Source organism: Bos indicus, chromosome 10, assembly GCF_029378745.1.
Source record: "Bos indicus isolate NIAB-ARS_2022 breed Sahiwal x Tharparkar chromosome 10, NIAB-ARS_B.indTharparkar_mat_pri_1.0, whole genome shotgun sequence".
Taxonomy (NCBI): Eukaryota; Metazoa; Chordata; class Mammalia; order Artiodactyla; family Bovidae; genus Bos; species Bos indicus.
Genome location: NC_091769.1, coordinates 65,478,993 through 65,497,900, shown reverse-complemented (window position 1 = coordinate 65,497,900; position 18,908 = coordinate 65,478,993). Strand labels below are relative to the sequence as shown.

The following is an 18,908-nucleotide window of genomic DNA, read 5'->3' as shown; positions in this document are numbered from 1 at the left end:
TCCTCAGCCTTTGTAGTCAAATAGATGCAGTTTTAAAATCTGCCACTTAACTAGCTTACATAAAATTTCTCAATTTCTCAGCTTCCTCACTTAAAATGGACATACACTACACAATTGATAAAGATTGTCATGGGGCTTCCCCCATGGCTCAGCAGTAAAGAATTTGCCTGCAATGCAGGAGACACGGGTTAGATCCCTGGGTCAGGAAGCTCCGCTGGAGGAGGGCATGGCAACCCACTCCAGTATTCTTGCCTGGAGCATCCCATGGACAGAGGAGCCTGGTGGGCTACAGGGTCCATAGGGTCACAAAGAGTCGGACACAACAAAGCGACTTAGTACACAAAGATTGTCATGAGGATCAAAGATATTATGATATAGTTTCCAGTACAGTTCTTTGAGCTTAGATTTTCAAGTTGTAATTAAGTACATATCTGTCTTTATGTATTTCAAGGGCTACCATTTAAAAAAAGGAATAGATTTACTCTGTTAATTCTAGAAAGTAAAATAAGGAAAATATGGAAAGGAACATGTTTGATTACTCAATGAAGAACTGTGAAATAACTGTAGTTGCCTTAAAAATACAGAAGTGTTAAAAGGAAAAAACTTGTAGATAATGTAAGCTGATGGATTTTAACTAAACTTACTGTGTTAATCATTTCACAGTATATATCTGTATCAAATCATTACATTGTACACCTGAAACTTACACAGTGTATATCTCAACTATATCTTGGTAAAACTGAGGGAAAAAAATTTTTTTTAAATAGAAGTGACCACTTCTGGATAAAGGTACTCACTGAGGTAGATGTTGAGCTCTTTAACCCTTTACCATGGGTGTTACTGAAGGGACTTTTATCTTCACAGGAGTTTGAATTAAATCATCTCTGAGGCCACTTTTCACTCAGATTTCTTCAGTGCTCATGGGAGGACCCTAATTAGTGACTGTGCACTAAAAAGTTGTGCTTTGGGGAAAATTTGTATATACTGAACAGTACTTCTCAGGTCACACTTTCTGAGGACCAATTTTTGTTTTTGTTTTTTTAAAGGAACTAACTCCAATCTATCAAGACATCATTAGAGAGCCTTTGGCTCTTTTGTTCAACCCTAAATAAAGTAACATGGAAACTCCAGAGAGAACTGTTACCTCTTTGGTGCAACAGAACTCTCTTTTCAACGGATTTTTAAAAATGAAGAGCTAAAAAAGAGAATTGTCATGGTCCTATCTTGCCATTGCTATTTGAAAATTGTTTAATTGCTATATATGACTACAACTCTAAATTACTTATTCTCATTAAAATTTCCTGAAGGAGAGAGAAAGACAAATGACTAATTATGTTCTTCAGCCATATTTTAGGTGTTTAGAATCTCTCTTGAAACTGCTGGATTTTTTTTCCTTTTTGGTTGACTTTCTTGATAAATTTTAATTTTTGAGCAATGGTTATGAAAATTAGAAACTTAAACTTTTGAAGAGCCATCTAATGCTTTCTCTGTGTGAGAGTTTAGCTAAATTGATTAGATAATATTATAGAGTTAATAAAATTAAGATAACAGGGTATATCATTAATCTTGGTTCAGATATCCCAAATGAATATAGTTGGTCACAAAGGGATGCTAGCTGGAGAAATATAAATGGATCAGAAAGGAGAAGGGGAAAAACAAACCCTAATTAGAGTAGACTTTTTGGACATAACATCAAGGTGAATTTCTTCTTTTGCTGCTGAGTGGATGATTTATAAAGACATTTAAAGGTAGTGCAAGGCTGTTTTGCACGAAAAGTTGTCTTTCAAAATTGTAATATATTGACCACACACGTTCCTAAATGTGTAAGCTGCAGACAGAGATTTTAAGTTCTACTATATCTGGGTATGTTCTAATAAGAAAACACAAAGATTGTTTCTAGTCACATAGAAGATTATTAAAACAGATGAAAACATCAGCTCTTCAGAAACTATGCATTCTCTGTTTCAGTCCATGGTGAAATACTTTAGTGTTGAATAAGACTTTCTCTTTGTTGGATATTTACTTTTTATGACTGCTAGATTAAGGAAGTTATTGGTATAATGAGTGATGCTTTAAATTTTTAAAATATGAAATAGCTTAATCACTGGTAGAGGAACTGGTAGATCGTTTCATTTTTTACTATTTAATTTTAATGGGGGTGGCATTTTAAAAAAAACAAAAAGATTGGGTTATCTTTTGCCAAAGTACCTAGGTATTTATCTTTTAGTGTTTCTAGTTCTCATGCCTGGAAAATCCCATGGACGGAGGGGCCTGGTGGGCTGCAGTCCATGGGGTCGCTAGGAGTCAGACATGACTGAGCGACTTCACTTTATTTTTTCACTATCATGCATTGGAGAAGGAAGTGGCAACCCACTCCAGTGTTCTCGCCTGGAGAATCCCAGGGATGGGGGAGCCTGGTGGGCTGCAGTCTATGGGGTCGCACAGAGTCGGACACAACTGAAGCGACTTAGCAGCAGCAGCAGCAGACTTCATGGTAGGAGTTTTAAAATCGAGCCCTTCAAAAGTAAACACTATCAACAAATGTTGCTTTTAAAGAAATGTATTTTATTAAAAAATTAGCTTTTTCAGTACCTCCCTTCATGTAGATTATCAATTAAGAAAATTACAAAGTTTTAAGGGTTGGTTCATATTCTTATCAAAGCCAAGTCCAAAGCATTACATTATAGCTCCCTTTGAACAAAGCATGTAATTTCACATCATACTGCCTACTTTTTAAATTCTGTTGACTAGAATTACCTACAGCCCATGTCATGGGATATTTTTATAGGCATTTACCACTAATGTGTGATCCCCAGAACTGCTGAATCTGAAACTCTAGGATGGAACCTAGCAATCTATATTTAACAAGCCCTCCAGACCATGTACATGGTTTCAGTAGCTTTAACAAGGACCTCAGTATTGTACAGTAGAGGTCTGTGAGGTTAGCAACCAGAACATTGCACCTTCATTCATGTCACTGCCAACCCAGCCAAGCATGAATGCGCAAATAATTTCCAGTTTGATTCTGCTAAAGAATGTTCAATGAACCAAATGGAGGCAACTTGTCTCTTGAAACAAAATAACAAGATATGGAAGCAATTAGTAATTAACGTTTGTATGTCTGAATAACAGCTGACATATTAAAAAGAACTGAAATGAGAAGTTGAGTATCAGGAAGTTTATAACCAAATAGTAGTAAGCAGTGATAGGAAGAGGAGAGGACTACCTTAAAAATCAGGTCAGGGCCCTGTATGAATGAATTTGAGTAACAAAAGAACCTTGTTCTTCTCACTTCATAGAATACTTCAGTAATATTTATTAAAGCTAAATTTCCAAAGAAAGCAGTTTTATAAATAAAAATGGCTAAGATACTTCCCACATTATTAACTTCTAAACCTTAAAAAATTCCTACTTGCTTAAAATAGAACTTTTTTAAAGTATTTTAAAATACTTTTTATTACCAATGTGATGGGAATTTTGGGATATCAAGTACATCAACGTAACCATTTTCCTTAGTTATACAGTGACTTTTCATTACATTACTGTTATCTAAATGCAGAAAGTAATAATGTATATAATATGTTGCATTTATAATATTTTAGTAACCCTGTTATCATAAACTCAGATATTCTTTTCCTAAATTTACTGCGGCTTAAAAAGTACAAGGTACAAGACTTTAGAATAACATATAACTCCGTTACAATGAAGAAAAAATATCCAGAGGCTTTTTGGAAATCTTACTAGAATCTACATGGAACTTATTTTTTTAACGCATGAAACTGTTGGCTTAAGTAGTTGGTTTAAGGACTGAAAGAATCTTTGTGGGTAACATCTGTCTTTGTTCTTTAGTGTTGCTATGGATTATAATATTATGTACATCTTTACATTGGGAAGATCCTCTGGAGAAGGGAAAGGCTACCCACTCCAGTATTCCGGCCTGGAGAATTCCATGGACTGTATAGTCCATGGGGTTGCAAAGAGTCTGACATGACTGAGTGACTCACTTTTACCTTACATCATTTCCTGTAGGGTTCTGAAGCAGCTGAGGTAATTTTAATAACCTAGATATATCTGGCTAGTAATAGATTTTTCTTTCTTAGCATATTTGAGTTTAGAAGTAACCTTTATAGAAGTGATTATTCTAATTTGATATTTTCTGATTTCAAACAGCTAGTTAAAGGCCTTCAGCAAGAGCTCAATCGATTATATTCCCTTTTCTGTTCCCGGAATCCAAACTTTGAGGAAAAAGGGGGTAAAGTCTCAATAGTGTCACATTCCTTGGGATGTGTGATCACTTATGACATAATGACTGGCTGGAATCCAGTTCGACTCTATGAACAGTTGCTGCAGAAGGAAGAAGAGTTGCCTGATGAACGATGGATGAGCTACGAAGAACGTCATCTTCTTGATGAACTCTATATAACAAAACGACGGTAAAAAATCTCTTAAAAGAAATTAAAATGTCTTCATGGAATCACTGGACTTCTTAGTAGAAAACTTCAGATTTTTCATAATAAAGAAAAAATACATTGTTTAGGGTACAGAATAGAATATTCAAAGATTGTTGAATAATATGCCTAATCAAGCAAGAGACTATTAATTTTGATACTAATTACATGTGTTTTCTGTAGCATAAAATTACCATCTTCCTCTTTTTGCTTCTCTTTTTTTCTTCACAGTTAATTAGAAATGAAATCTAAAACTTATTCCATGCTGAGTCACTGTGTAGAATCTGATGGGCCTCCACCTTATTAGTATTCTGAAAATAATTTTAAAGCCCTTTTTTCTTGGCAAATATATTTTAGACAGATTTTATAATTATTTAATCATTTACATCCTTTCTGATACTATCTTTTTTAGTTGGATGCATTATCTATTTTTTTCTTCTGATACAACTGGTAGATAGGTTAATTGAACAAAATATAAAACATAAATCAGGTAGATAGGTTAATTGAACAAAATATAAAACATAAATCAGGTAGAAAGAAGAGTATAAAAATCATGCATAATCTCATGTGAGAACTGTTAATGTGTTAGAATATTTTCTTTAAAAAATAGTAAATATATATACTATTGTATCAGATGCACTCGAGATTATAAGTATCCATTAAGTTAATAAGCCCCTGATTCTGTTAATCCTAGAATATGCCTGATACTGTCTTTTAATTCTTTGCTACATTCCTATCTACATCTCTAATTACATGCTCTTGTTCTTTTGATGGTCATTCAACTGACTCTAAGAGATCTGTGAAACATCACTCATTTTGATAGCATTATATAAAACAGCCAATTTAGTTAAGTTAAACTTTTACTCAGGAAGAATTGAATTTATTTTCGTCATATAGAAATTGTCTAAGGATTTCATTAGAATTTTATTAATAAGTACCATAGGGAAAACACATAACTTTTATAGTATCAAAGTAGCTAATAGTTGTGAAAGAAAATGTCATGTTGCAAACTTTAGCACTGTATTTTTTGTTTGTTTTTTGTTTTTGTAACGCTGTATTTTAGACAAATTCAAGTAAAATGTTTTTAAAAGGTTTAGAAAATGAACTGAACCTTCTTAAATTTGTTCCACTGTTTATTAAATGTAAGTACATACAGAGCATTGTATTAGGAAAAAGTTGAAATAACCTGTGTTCATCAACAGAGAAAGGCTAAACTGGGTTTATCTATATGATATGGGCAATTAAAGTTGTTATAAAGACTGAAGTAGGTTAGGAGGCAATGAAGTGAAAAGATTGCTAAGATTCATTATTAACTGTAGAAAAAGGAAAGCCATAGAAAAGGGTGTGGTATGAACATTTGGTGTGGTTTTTTTAAAGTGTGTATATGCTTGTATGTGCCTCACATTTTACTAAAGATTCCCCCCTCCAAAACCTATTAACAGCATGTATTGGAAGAATGGGGTACTTTTACTAATTATTTTGTAAACTTGTATAGACTTTCTGTACTACAGCAAGTTCATTTATTAAATACTGTCAAGGATTAATTTGAGGAATTGGATGATTTCTTTATGTTTAGTAGACTAGTGAGCATTTAATACTTACGAAATCATGAATATGAATGTGTACGTAATCTCATACTCCTCCCTAGGCTACGAGAAATTGAAGAACGGCTACATGGATTGAAAGCATCATCTATGACACAAACACCTGCCTTAAAATTTAAGGTAAGGAAAGACAGATCAGATTTTCATTGTTCATCTCAATTTTTTGTCAAGCATCATTTGAAGCATGACATTAGGGATCAAATGAAATCCTAATTATTCTTTGAAATGAGTCTTTTTTTGAACCCTTACAGTGTGTTGGACCCTGCTGGTTTCTAGATTCTACTAAGAAAAGAATGGACAAGGCTCAAAATACATAACACAGCATTACTGGGGTTATTATATAGAATAATATATAGGCACAAGAAGGAGGTTTAATTTTGCCTATAAAGGTTTATAAATGAATGACATTTGTACTTAATCTCTGTAAATTGGATATTGCCAAGTAGAGGAAAGAAGAAATGCTCTGTTCTTAAAAGAAACAGCATAAACCAAGGTGTGGAGGGATATAACCCATAGTATGTCCAAAAATAGAGACAGATCTGGGAAATATCTAGTATTTAAAATTAAACGTTTGTGACCAACTAGTTGTATATGGTAAGGAAAATACCTGGAAGTATATCAGTGATGATTCCACAGATGGAAAGCTGGCGTGTCAGCTGAAGTGTGTGACAGAAGCACAAGATGTGCATGTAATGCAGTTAGTTTGGAGCAAGGTGAGCAAGCCAGTTCAGCTAGAAGATACAAGATGCAGGGCATGGGGGCTGTGGGAAAGTAGGAAGAGAACCTAGATTTGATGGGATAGTGGAAAGCTTTTCATGGTTTTTGAGCATCAGAATAGATCTGTCTTAGCAGTGGTTTAAAGAATAAAAAGTAGCAGAGAGACATTGACATTGGCCTATTGGAAAGGACACAGCTTATAGCTGAATAACAGCTTATTTGCAGTGTTAAATGGAGCATGACATAAGTCTCCTAATACTCATTTCCAGTTGAATATATGCCCATGTCTAGTGTACTGTGTTATCTCTTCTTGATACCTGTTTGTTTTATCATAGGAACTTAACATACGTGTTACATGCTAGAATGATGCAGACATACTTATTCAATCTATTTCTCTGACTTATAAAGTTTTTTTTTTAACTTAAACATTTATAAGCCGTATAAAAAAGTTATAAGATACATTCAAAACCCATAAGAGCATGGTCTTTGGAGTCACCCCCACCTGGAATTTGAGTTCCATATCTACCACCATTATTATATATGATCAATGTTAAATATGTAGAATTGCTCTGATAGGAAAAATAAACTCTTCTATTTCATGTCCTGGGTTTTGTTGAGTATTATCCACTAAGTATATTAGAATCTCAAAATTCAATTATCACCTTACTAGAATTTATGCCCTTGTCAACCACAAATTGGGACTTGCCATCTACCTCCATAAGGATTAAATCATGTGCTGCTGCAGCTGCTAACCTTCAGCAGCCCCCTGAAAGGAGTTCAGGGTGAAGAGCAGAAATGAGGCATTCTGTACTCAGGGCGGGGGGCGGGAGGGATTTGGGGGGTGGTTGGGAAGACTGGCAGGCAGGTATTTTCCAGAGCCAATTTTATGAGCACAATTCTTGTATCTCCTCATGTCTTTAAAAGCACTAAAATCATTCATAGTGATGACTGTTGCTCGTGACTAGCAGAAACCTTCTGGGAAAATATGTGCTTGATTGCATGTATTCCTCCTTCACCAAAATCACATGTATACTGACCTTCCCCCCTGCACCTTTGGAACAGTTTCTCAGAGCTGCCTCAGGTGCTGTCTCCCAGGATGCGGTCCTCATATTGCCCCAAATAAAACCTAACTCACAACTTTCCTGTTGCGTGTTTTTTTAAGTCGACACCCTATAGTTGGTATATCTTTCTAATAATATGAATTTTTACTTATGTAATTACTTATAGAGAAAAATATATAGATAACTGAAATTTAAAATTCCCAGGTGGCACTAGCGGTAAAGAACCCATCTGCCAAAGCAGGAGACGTAAGAGATGCTGGTTTGATCTCTGGGTCGGGAAAATCCCCTGGAGAACGAAATGGTCACCCACTCCAGTATTCATGCCTGGAGAATCCCATGGACAGGAGAGCCTGGCAGGCTACAGTCCATGGGGTTGCAAAGAGTCGGACACAAATGACTTAGCATGCATGCTCAAAAAGGAATATGTAATACATTGGCAAATTTATTTAGAACTTCAGAGTTCTAAAAGAAACAGAAGTCTTATATGCCTGTTGACTGGCAGATGGCTTTACTTTCAGAATAAAATATTAGATTTGTCACATGTGACCACTGAACTTTAAAAAGAGTAAAAAAAGTATCAACAAACATTGATCTGGAGAGTGAAAGACTTCGATTGTGATCATGAGGCTTTGCCACTAACTAGTTATGTAATATTAGCCAGATTACTTAATATCTCTGAATTCCTCTGTTCATTGATCTCTATACAGAGTACTTAGACTAAATGTCTAAAGTATTTTTTCTTCACCCACAAAATTCTTTTGACAGCTGTAGATAACACTAAAGCAGTCATTACTCTTACTGGAGAGATAAGGAATTCCTTTGTGTTTGTCAACCAAACTGCAAATCAATCATAAACAAAGAAAAGTTGTTTAATCCATGGGTTTAGCAAGTTAACAAACACTTATGAAGTGCCTGACCAGTGTAGAAACCATTTTGCCAGGGTGTACGTGTGCATGCACACATGCATGTGTATATCAAGCAGAAAGGATTTACAGAGCTTTCTCTTCTATCTTAACTATTTTTGTATCTTTATCTTTTATTCTTTTCTCACTTTATAGAAGAAGTAATGAGAGTAATCCTTTCAGAATTGATGCTTTCATCCCTGTCACTGTTATTCCAGATGCTTTTTCTTATATTTTTTATTTTTCTTAATACAGTTCTTCAGCCTTCAAACATCTTTAAGTTACTCCATTCTTTAAAAACAAAAATTTCTTAAACTTTATTTAGCTTTAAGCTACCATTTCAAAATATATATTCATTCATATATACTTTCTCACTTGGAAAAAAAATCTCCAAGGGCATGGGAAGAGATTAAAGATATGTAAGATTGGGGGCAGGGACACTGTTACAGTATAGTCCAGAGGAGAAGTGATGAAGTGAAATGTTAGAATCTGTTGGAATGACTTCTTAGATGTTGGAGATAAGAGGGAGGAATGAATTTGTGATATCTTGAATCAAGATATGGAACATAGAGAGGTAAAGTGGGTTTAGGAGGGAAAGCTATCATGTTCTGTATGTAATCCAGTACTCATGACTACCCTGTTTTTCTTGAAGCCCTCTCCTCCCTTGACTTCCATGCTGCTGCATTATCCTGGTTCTCTTTCTTCTTTAACCCTCTCTTCTGTAGTTTTACCTACTCATCAGATGCAGATGTTCCTTGTAGTTCTATCTAAAGCCACTTTATTCTATGTGATTCCTAAGCAGTTTTATCCATTCTCTCAATGTTATATATCACTTCTATAATGGTGACACATAGACTTAGATGATGACATATTCAATTCTATATCTCCTGTCCTAAATTCTCAGTTACCTGTTAGGTACGTTACAGATACCTCAAACTAATTATGAACAAAAACGTGGTTTACTTAATTTTCCAGTTCATTCACAAGCTACTACCAGATTTACTCACCTCCTAAAATGTGGGTCAAATCCTGTTGTCTTTCACTACCTGTAAAATAAATTATGCCCTGTTTTCTTAGTCAAATAGTCAAGGTTCTGTACATTTCTCATTCCAGTTACATTTTCCCCATAGCCAGTCTTCAACCATATCAGATTGTTTCTCTCCTCTAAATTAAGCCAAGTTCTTTTCCGCCTCTGCTTTAGGTCATGTGGTTCTATCAGTATGGAATATCTTTCCAGCCCCAGTGTATCCCAACCCCAACTTTGGAAATCCTCTTCATCTCTTATGGCCAGTGCACATCCTTTATCTACTCACCTGTAGCACACTTTCCCTCTCTTATGCACTATTTTACTCTGTCTCCTCTGCAGGATTATAAACTCTTGGGTGTAGAAGCTCAGCCTTATTGGTCTATATATGTTTCAGAATACCTAATATTACTTTACACAAAATAGTAGCTTAATAAGTCTTCCTTCTCCTTATTCTCATTCTTCATTTTCTATTACATTTAAAGGTACTAAAGCTGCTCCTGGATAGTTTAAAATAATTAATGGTGGTTATATATTTAACAAGTAATACAAATACAATCTAGACACAACTCATTTAAAATTACATATTTTGGAAATAATTTTATTATTTGTATTTTACCATATATTACATTATGTCCAAATTCTTTGAAAAACAGTTCACCATTTTTTAAATTTAGGGTGACTTTATCATTGTAGGTTGAAAATTTCTTCTGTATGGGATCCCCACTAGCAGTTTTTTTGGCACTGCGTGGCATCCGCCCAGGAAACACTGGAAGTCAAGACCATATTTTGCCCAGAGAGATTTGTAACCGATTACTAAACATTTTCCATCCAACAGATCCAGTGGTGAGTTGTAAATATGGATATCTGTGTCTCAATATTAAATTTTTCCTAAGAGAATCTGTAAGAAATCTTGCAAGGTACTGCTGAATTGATGAGAAAGTATTCATTTACAGACATCTCTTATTTTATTGCACTTGACAGATAATGCAGTTTTGTTTTTTATTTTTTACAAAGAAGTTTTGTGGCAACCCTGCATTGAGTAAGTCTATTGATGCCATTTTTCCAACAGCATTATTTTTTAATTAAGGTATATATTTTGCTATTTAGACATAATGTTGTGGCATATTTAACAGACTTTTAAGTATAGTGGAAACTTAACTTTTATATGCATTGGGAAACCAAAAAAATTGTGTGATTCACTTTATTGCGGTGATCTGGAAGCAAACATGCAGTACCTCTGAGGTATGCTTTATCTATTACGCTTGATAAGTTCATATTTTTTAAATATTTTTCTTTGGTTTAGGGATTAGAAAGTAAAATACCTTAAAGATGTTCTGTTTATGTTGTATTTGTAGAATGAAAGCATAATGTAAAAGTACTATCCAGTTAATGGATCCAGTTAATCCAAAGGACAGGAGTCTTCTGAACTTTCAAACCTTAACCAGTTGTAATTCCAATAATGTAGTAGCCATAAAATTTAAAAATCCACTTTAAATACTTTGTTCTCTAAAGCATGTTGCAACATTGAAATGTGTGTAGTAGATCCTCTTAAAATTGAGACTATTTAAATACTGTGTATTAAACATGGAAAAGTGAAAGAATTTATTTTATCCAAATTTATCCAAATTACAACATTTTGGATTTTTGCATTCTCTGTTATGTTTGTAAATTTTTCTAATGTAAATAAATTTAAATTTTTGTAAATAAAAATAAATTTTTCTAATGTAAATAAGGATCTTGCATCCAGGTGAACAGTTTAATGTGAAGTAAGATTTTTGGATGAGAAAAATTCTTCATTAAATCATATTGGGGACAAGTATTAAATATAACTAAATTTAAGACAAACTATTTTAAATAGCATTTATTTTCTGAAAAACAGCTTTATATGACTCTAAAGTCTTTCAAAAGATCTTTGGCTAGTACCAAATAAATATAACATTGACTGAACGCTAGAATTTTAGAAAATTTTCCATATGTTAAAAAAATCAAAACTACTATATTTAAGAAATAAATTTCACTGAAATGGAATCTAGTGTTAAATTCAAATACTGACTGTACAATCTTGGCCAGGTCACTTCTGAGACTATCTATTTTTTATCTATATGATGCAGATGATAATATTTACCTCAAGGTTGTTAGGATTAAGTAAAACATATGCAAAACACTTAATTAGACCTTAAGTGTATTGTTATATCCATTCATTTTACTGATTTTCCTATAACTTGAAAGTGAACTTAAGATTGTAGGTGAACTGTGAGCTATATTTTGTATAATCTTAAACTTTATTATACAGTTGACCCTTGAACAGCTCTGGGGTTGGGGTACCAACCTTGTGCTCAGTCAAGAATTGGTGTGTAATCTGATAGTCAGCTCTCCATATCTACAGTTTCGTATCCACAGATTCAACCAATTGCAGACCATGTAGTGCTTTAATATCTATTTATGGAAAAAAAACACACACGTATAAGTGGACCCATGCAGTTCACTCCTGTGTTGTTTAAGGATCAGCTGTATTATGGAGGATTACAAACTCATTATTACAAATTATTTGTTATTCATTTTACAATTTTTCTGTGCTTTTTTTTTTTTTAATAGTTATGTCAGAACTGTGCTAGGCAGTTTTTCTAAACTTATCTATTCTTCCCAACATCCTTCTGAGGTAGTAGAAATTAGAAAGTATTATTTCTTTTCTACAGCTTAAGAAACTGAGGCTCTGAGACTTTGTGACTTGGTGAGTGTCATATAGTTAATAAGTGACAGAGGCCAGAATATGAATGCAGGGAATTATATGCCAAGTCCATTGCCTTTTCTGCTATATCGTCCCTATTTCACCTTAGACAAATGGTCTTATATCATCATCTCATGTACTACATTAATCTGCTTGAAAATAGGGTCAACTGAGAGCTTAGATGTTAAAAATTGAGCTTATTTACTGTGTTCCAAGTTACTGTTTACTGCTTCAGTTTTGTTCATGAGACTTAATATAATCTAATTGCTAGATGTTATCAGAACATAATAAAAATGAATATTCCTCTGAAAAACAAGGTCTTCCCTGTAGTTCAAACTTCCCTGTAGCTACAAGGTCTTCCCTTGTAGCTCATGCCCACAGGCAGGAGACCGGGGTTCAATCCCTGGGAAGATCCTCTGGAGAAGGGAGTGGCAACCCACTCCCAATATTCTTGCTTGGAGAATCCCACGGACAGAGGAGACTTGCAGGCTACAGCCCGTGGGGTCGCAAAGAGTCAGACACGACTGAGCAACTAATATTACTGAAAAACTAATTTAAAGGGCACTATTAGCCTAGACTAACTCTAATTTTTTTGTAGTCTCATCATTAAGGATATATTACTAACAGTGAAAAAATAGGAATACATGTTAGGAATGTCAGGTTTTTAATCATTTCCTAAGGTCCTCTGAGCACACAGTAGAATCAGAATGAACAGTTTACTGAAACCTAAGCATTGTGCCTTAATGTTTTGTTTCTTTGAATTTTTTTACATCAAGGCTTATAGATTAGAACCATTAATACTGAAACACTACAGCAACATTTCACCTGTGCAGATCCACTGGTATAATACATCCAATCCTCTACCTTATGAGTATATGAAGCCAAGCTTTCTTCACCCAGCGAAAGATCCTACCTCAATTTCAGAGAATGAAGGCATCTCAACAATACCAAGCCCTGTGACTTCGCCAGTCTTGTCTCGCCGACACTATGGGGAATCTATAACAAATATAGGCAAAGCAAGCATATTAGGTAATTTCTCTTCGGTATTCCTCATCAATGAACTTAAGAAATTTTATATAGTCATTAAATTTTAGGTACCTGGAAATACTCTATATATTACAAAACATCTGAGAGTTAATGTATAGAGTTAACTACTCTCCTTATATTTGAAGGCAAAAGCCCTAAATTCTCTAGTTAGATCAGATCCTGTAGTTAGAGAATATAAGAAACCTTGATGCACACACACCCCAAAAGGTGGAGGCATCAAGTTCCTCATTTTAACCTTGGCCCCATCACTTGCTGTGAAATCTGGAGAAGTCACGTAGTTTTTAATGCTCGTCTCCCTCATCTGTGAAATGAGGGTGTGCTTGAGTACTAAGGGTGCCCTTGCCAACCCATTCTCTGATCTGTATCCTAAAAGTCTCTCAAATCGTGTCCTCCTTGAGAGCAACAAGGATATTGAATTTCTCTTTGCGTGGTCTCCAGTTCCACCCACAGTGTTTGGTGTGGCGCTGGAGCTCAGTTGTGTGCCACTTAATTTGTCCTTTGCTTTTGGTTACAAGTTGCCTTAATATAAAATGCCACAAGATGGCACTGTAAGCAGGCTCTATCTGCTGGATTCATTGATATTCATCATAGAGATTGTTTATTCACAGCTTTTTATAACAGATCCACTTCACTTCCGGAGTAGGCATACCAATAGTAAATATATGCCCATATGAATGGCATGGTTCTTTTTATTAATATTTTTAATCTTATAAAATACTTTAAAAAACAAAGATCACTTGAATAAAATAGAATCTTTTTTTCTTTGTAAGCTATATTCCTGCAGTTTGTACAACTCTCATTCTGTTCAACACTATTTTTATTTAGAAACCTACAATATAAATTGCAAATTTTTTGTGTTCCCACCCTGGAAAAACATGACTAGGGCTTAGTCTCTCTGCCAACTGACTGTAATTATGGGTGGTGCTCTTTAGCCTGGTACGTGGTGTAATTCAGCAGAATGACTGGCCTGTTTTGTGAAATGCAGGGGCTGCAAGCATTGGAAAGGGACTTGGAGGAATGTTGTTCTCAAGATTTGGACGTTCATCTGCATCACAGCCATCTGAGACATCAAGGGACTCCATAGAAGACGAGAAGAAGCCAGTTGCCTCCCCGCCCATGACCACCGTGGCAACGCAGACCCTTCCACACAGCAGTTCTGGCTTTCTTGACTCTGCATGTTAGTTCATACTCTTCTTTCCAGGTTTATACTGTGTCCTTTTTAAACTGGAGGAAGACAAAGAGCATTAAGATATTAACACTAGCAGTCCACTCTGTAATCTAAAGTACGCCCTAGCTTTTAAAGAAAAAAGTGCTTTTCTTTACTTACATTTTCAGGAATAATTCGCAGGTAAATGCAGTTTTACTCTCTGCATGGGTGAATTAAGTTAAGAACATTAGTAAGTGCCTTGTCGCACAGAGATCTTACACATCAAGGATAAAACAAATCTCTTTGTGGTAAGCACTCCCATAAAAGTAGTTTTTTTGTTTTTATTTTTAAACATGGTCTTCTCAGCTTTAAAAATTCATTTAGTTGCTGCAGATCTATGCTGTATCTACTCTTGATACCGTTTTTAAAATGCTCTGCCAAAACCATCCTGGTACTAATCCCATAGCTCCCTTTATCAACCTAATTATAAAGCCTTCAAAACTTTAATTGTATTAGATCCACTCTGTGGTTCCCATCCTGTCCCTACTACCTTGTGTAAAGTAGATACTCAAGAAATGAATGAAAGAATGGGTAATTATACTGGACTTAGCAATAGAATGATGCTTTATTTAATTTTTTCCAGTGGATTTATAAGGTCTAAAATCTTAAATAGTTGTGAAACACTAAAACACTTAGTGTATATTTACTTCTGAGGGTCTAAACTTAAAGCTTATTTATAAATGTCCAGTAAAGTAAAACCAGTGAGTCCTAGTTTCCATTGACTTATATAAGGAAATGTAGATTCTGAAACTAGTTACTTCCTTTCCGTAACTATAGCAAGAAGAAAATTTTATTTTCATTCTCTAAAAATGTTTAAACAGTTCATTTCAGATGCTTAGCTTTGTTTTCTTACCGTGTCTGCTGCTCTGAATTTTAAAATGAACAGCATTCATTGCCGTTCATAAAAAATTAAAAAGGAAGTTGAGATGTGACAGTCCTAGAGGCTGGATCTTTCTCCATAGTCAGCCCCAATCCACAATGAATTATCCTAGCCATTGCTGAGTTGGACATTCCTATTTGGGCCAATTCCATTTTTTAAACTTAATCCTATGCCTGACTCTGAATACTAGAAATTTTATAATTTCAAGCCTTTGAACACTGCCTAAAAAATTCATTTTAGGTTTTGATATTTGTACAAAATTCATATTTTTATGAGTTACTCTATGATTTATTGCTTAATAACAGAAATGAGATTGTGAAAATATAAAATTTTGTTGTAACATACAGATGTCAAAAGAAAACTATAAACTTCTGAAGAAAAATAACTTTAAATAATTTTGTAAGATGGCGGGTAAAAAGCCACAATTACTTGTAATGTTAATGCACAGCAATGATGCTAGTAAACATGAGGGTGAATAAGGGAACAAGAAAAGCAGGGTCAAATTTGAGCCCCAGAGAAGGGGTAAGGAAGATACCAGAATTCTATAGGATCTGAGGGAAAAAACTGTCTTTTAGTGTTTTTGCTATTTAACATAGAAATTTGAAAGTGATAAGGATAATAAAGAAGAAACTTATTTCTTCTTCCAGGACATGTGAAGGTAGAAATGCTTAGTTTTATTGCGTTATAATATTTTAACAAAATACGTTTTCTGTCATTCTTGCATATAAATTCTTTGTTGGTTCTAATGGTAAATTCCCTACCAACTATAGACTCAGCTAACTGAGCTAACATGATTTCTTAGTTTCGTGTTTTCATCTAAAGTCCAACTTTTGACATTGGACAACTGCTGTAGAAGAATTAAGCCTTTTAAATCAAATCCTCTAGATTTACCTTTGACTTGCTTCAGTAATATACTCTTCTCTGTAATCCTGGTTTAGATAAATTTCTTAAATCATAATTGCTATTTTGGCTGTATCTTGCAAATCATAAAACCGTTCTTCCTTAAATCTTCTTTCTGGAATTTGATCACTGTGATTAGGTGATTCTGGCTTCCTTCTTGCTCACATTGATTGCCTCAGTTCTTCTCGATAACCTTCATTCTAAGGCTACCGACTTTGATTCTCCTGCTTTTTGAGGGTAAGATGAACACAGACTGAATTCGGGATCAATCAGGGTTTCTCACTTTGAAGAGTTAGTGTTGTCAATTGAAACTACTTCATTGACATCAATTTGAAGCATCTTATATAGCTGCTTTTCATTTCTTTTGAAAAGTATAGGCTTATTTCTGGTGGTTTTACTGTTTCTTTTCTTGTACCCCCTTGTGTTTGTAACATATCATGTAAAGAATTTGTTTCTTTTAGCACTGTTTTGCCTCTAGGTTAGAACTTAAATGAACTATAAATTTGGGGGATGTTTGAACGTTAACAGATTATGACATTGTATTTCAAAATTAATTATGCTTACATTTTCCATGACAGAGCTCTTTACAGAAACCTAATTGTGTACTTCTTTTTGTTTGCTAGGTTTAATCAGCTTATTTGGGAGTACTGTTCTTTTGGCCACTGCATCACTGAAGGCCATTTGTAACCATCAGCCAACACTTTAAAGCATCTTGTGTTTTTTTTGTTTTTTTTTTTCCACAGATTTCAGACTTCAAGAATCGTTCTTTAATCTCCCACAACTTCTTTTTCCGGAAAATGTAATACAGAATAAAGATAATACCCTCGGTATGGTATATGTCAGGAATAGCATTCAGAACGCTGTGAAAACGGTCTACTTAGATTTCTTCTGCTCACTGAAAACTTGTTCAGTTTTTCTATGAGAGCAGCTTGAATGTTACCATTAACAGACTATTTCAAATGTATTCTCTTCCTGTATTTCCTAATCTTAAATGGTAGTGGTCCTGAAACCGGAGTATTCATTAGTTACTTAGTGTGCTAAAGTATATCATACTCCTATGTGCTTCTCCAAAGAAGGAACTCTTTAGAGAGAGAAGAAAAGCATTAGGCCATTTTCTTTCTTCTCTGTTGCCCTCCAGCCTTCAGAGAGCTTCACTGTTCTTTTCATGTAATATATTTAAATATAAAAGGATTTCATAGTATAAAGAGTTTAATCATTCCTAGTTATTTCAGATATTAATAACACTATCCCTAGGGCTGTTAGTATGCCACAGATGATACCTGGTTTCAACACAAATATTTAATGGTGTTTAGAGGTATAGGCTTGCTTTGAAAAAAATTATTGGCTACAAGAGATATTTTCAATCTCCTGATTTTCAGCAGATTCAAAATGTATTAGTAAAAATTAATCTTAGCAGTTTAAAATTATTTTTATCTTAACTTCTCATTCCTTTTTTTCTATATCTCCTTTCTCTTTCCTTTTTTAAAAATAATGGATTTTGTCTTTAACCAAAAAAGTAAGTTACAAGTTTCTCCTTGTGTTTTCAAACCGTATCTGATTTTGCAATTTCCATGTTTATAATTGCTAATTTTCATGCATTTTTTCTTCTTTCAAAAAAAAAATTCTTAACTAGATATAGCTCCCAAAACAGGGTGTCAGCATAACAAGCTGATTTGGGTTTTTAGCCCCGTGACAGCAGTTTGTGATGATCTAATTCAGTGAACTCCTCTCAAGAAATGATTTTTATAAGTGCTGTCTCTAGTCCCTGCTCATGTAATAGTCACTTCTGTAAAGAAATAACTGACTTGTGCTTTTTGAATATTAGAGAAAGGAAAATTAATCCGTTAATCTATTTGTCCTACATTCAAGTAGTCCTTTTATCCACTCCCTTAAAGCCATCCCAGCTACCTAAGCAGTTAGACCACTTGTCATAACTACACCACATTGATTCAGATGGTAATATGTATATGGCTTCTATTTTCTCTTCTCCTGTTTTTATTCATTCAACAGTTTTACCATGAGGCAAGTAGATAGTCACTAGAAGAGGCACCAGGATGAACCAATTTCAGTGCTGCCCATAAAGATGTTAAATGCTTATGTGGAAACTTAAGTATATTTTAGAGGGCGTATATTCTTGTAGGGAAGGTGGATAACTACAGAAATAATATAATATATGGTAGAATGTGATGAACCTCATGACAGAGATTCTAAGGAGAGAAAATGTTTTCACCTGGAGAAATGAAAAAAAAAGGTTTTGTGGAAGTAGGTCTTAAATAAGCAGAGATGAAGAGACATTGCAGAGAAAAGAAACAGCACAGCACAAGCGAAAACACAGAGATGGGAAGCACAGGTTATGCAGACATCTAGAAGTTAGTTCTGAGAAGAAC

The 18,908-nt window shown here is 34.5% G+C and overlaps 1 protein-coding gene across 6 annotated transcripts in view; it reads left to right on the top strand.

Annotated features, from left to right (window-relative positions):
- Window positions 1-18,908, top strand: part of DDHD1 (DDHD domain containing 1) — a 66,128-nt gene that overhangs the window by 41,216 nt on the left and 6,004 nt on the right. For 4 of the 6 annotated variants that reach the window (XM_019968917.2, XM_019968913.2, XM_070797613.1 and 1 more), the window contains 6 exons: window positions 4,171-4,433; window positions 6,097-6,172; window positions 10,453-10,602; window positions 13,264-13,516; window positions 14,520-14,711; window positions 17,265-17,348. In XM_019968917.2, the coding sequence (XP_019824476.2) occupies window positions 4,171-4,433; window positions 6,097-6,172; window positions 10,453-10,602; window positions 13,264-13,516; window positions 14,520-14,711; window positions 17,265-17,348 (1,018 nt within the window). The remainder of the gene's footprint in view (window positions 1-4,170; window positions 4,434-6,096; window positions 6,173-10,452; window positions 10,603-13,263; window positions 13,517-14,519; window positions 14,712-17,264; window positions 17,349-18,908) is intronic. The other 2 variants (XM_070797614.1, XM_019968916.2) reach the window with 1 other exon arrangement.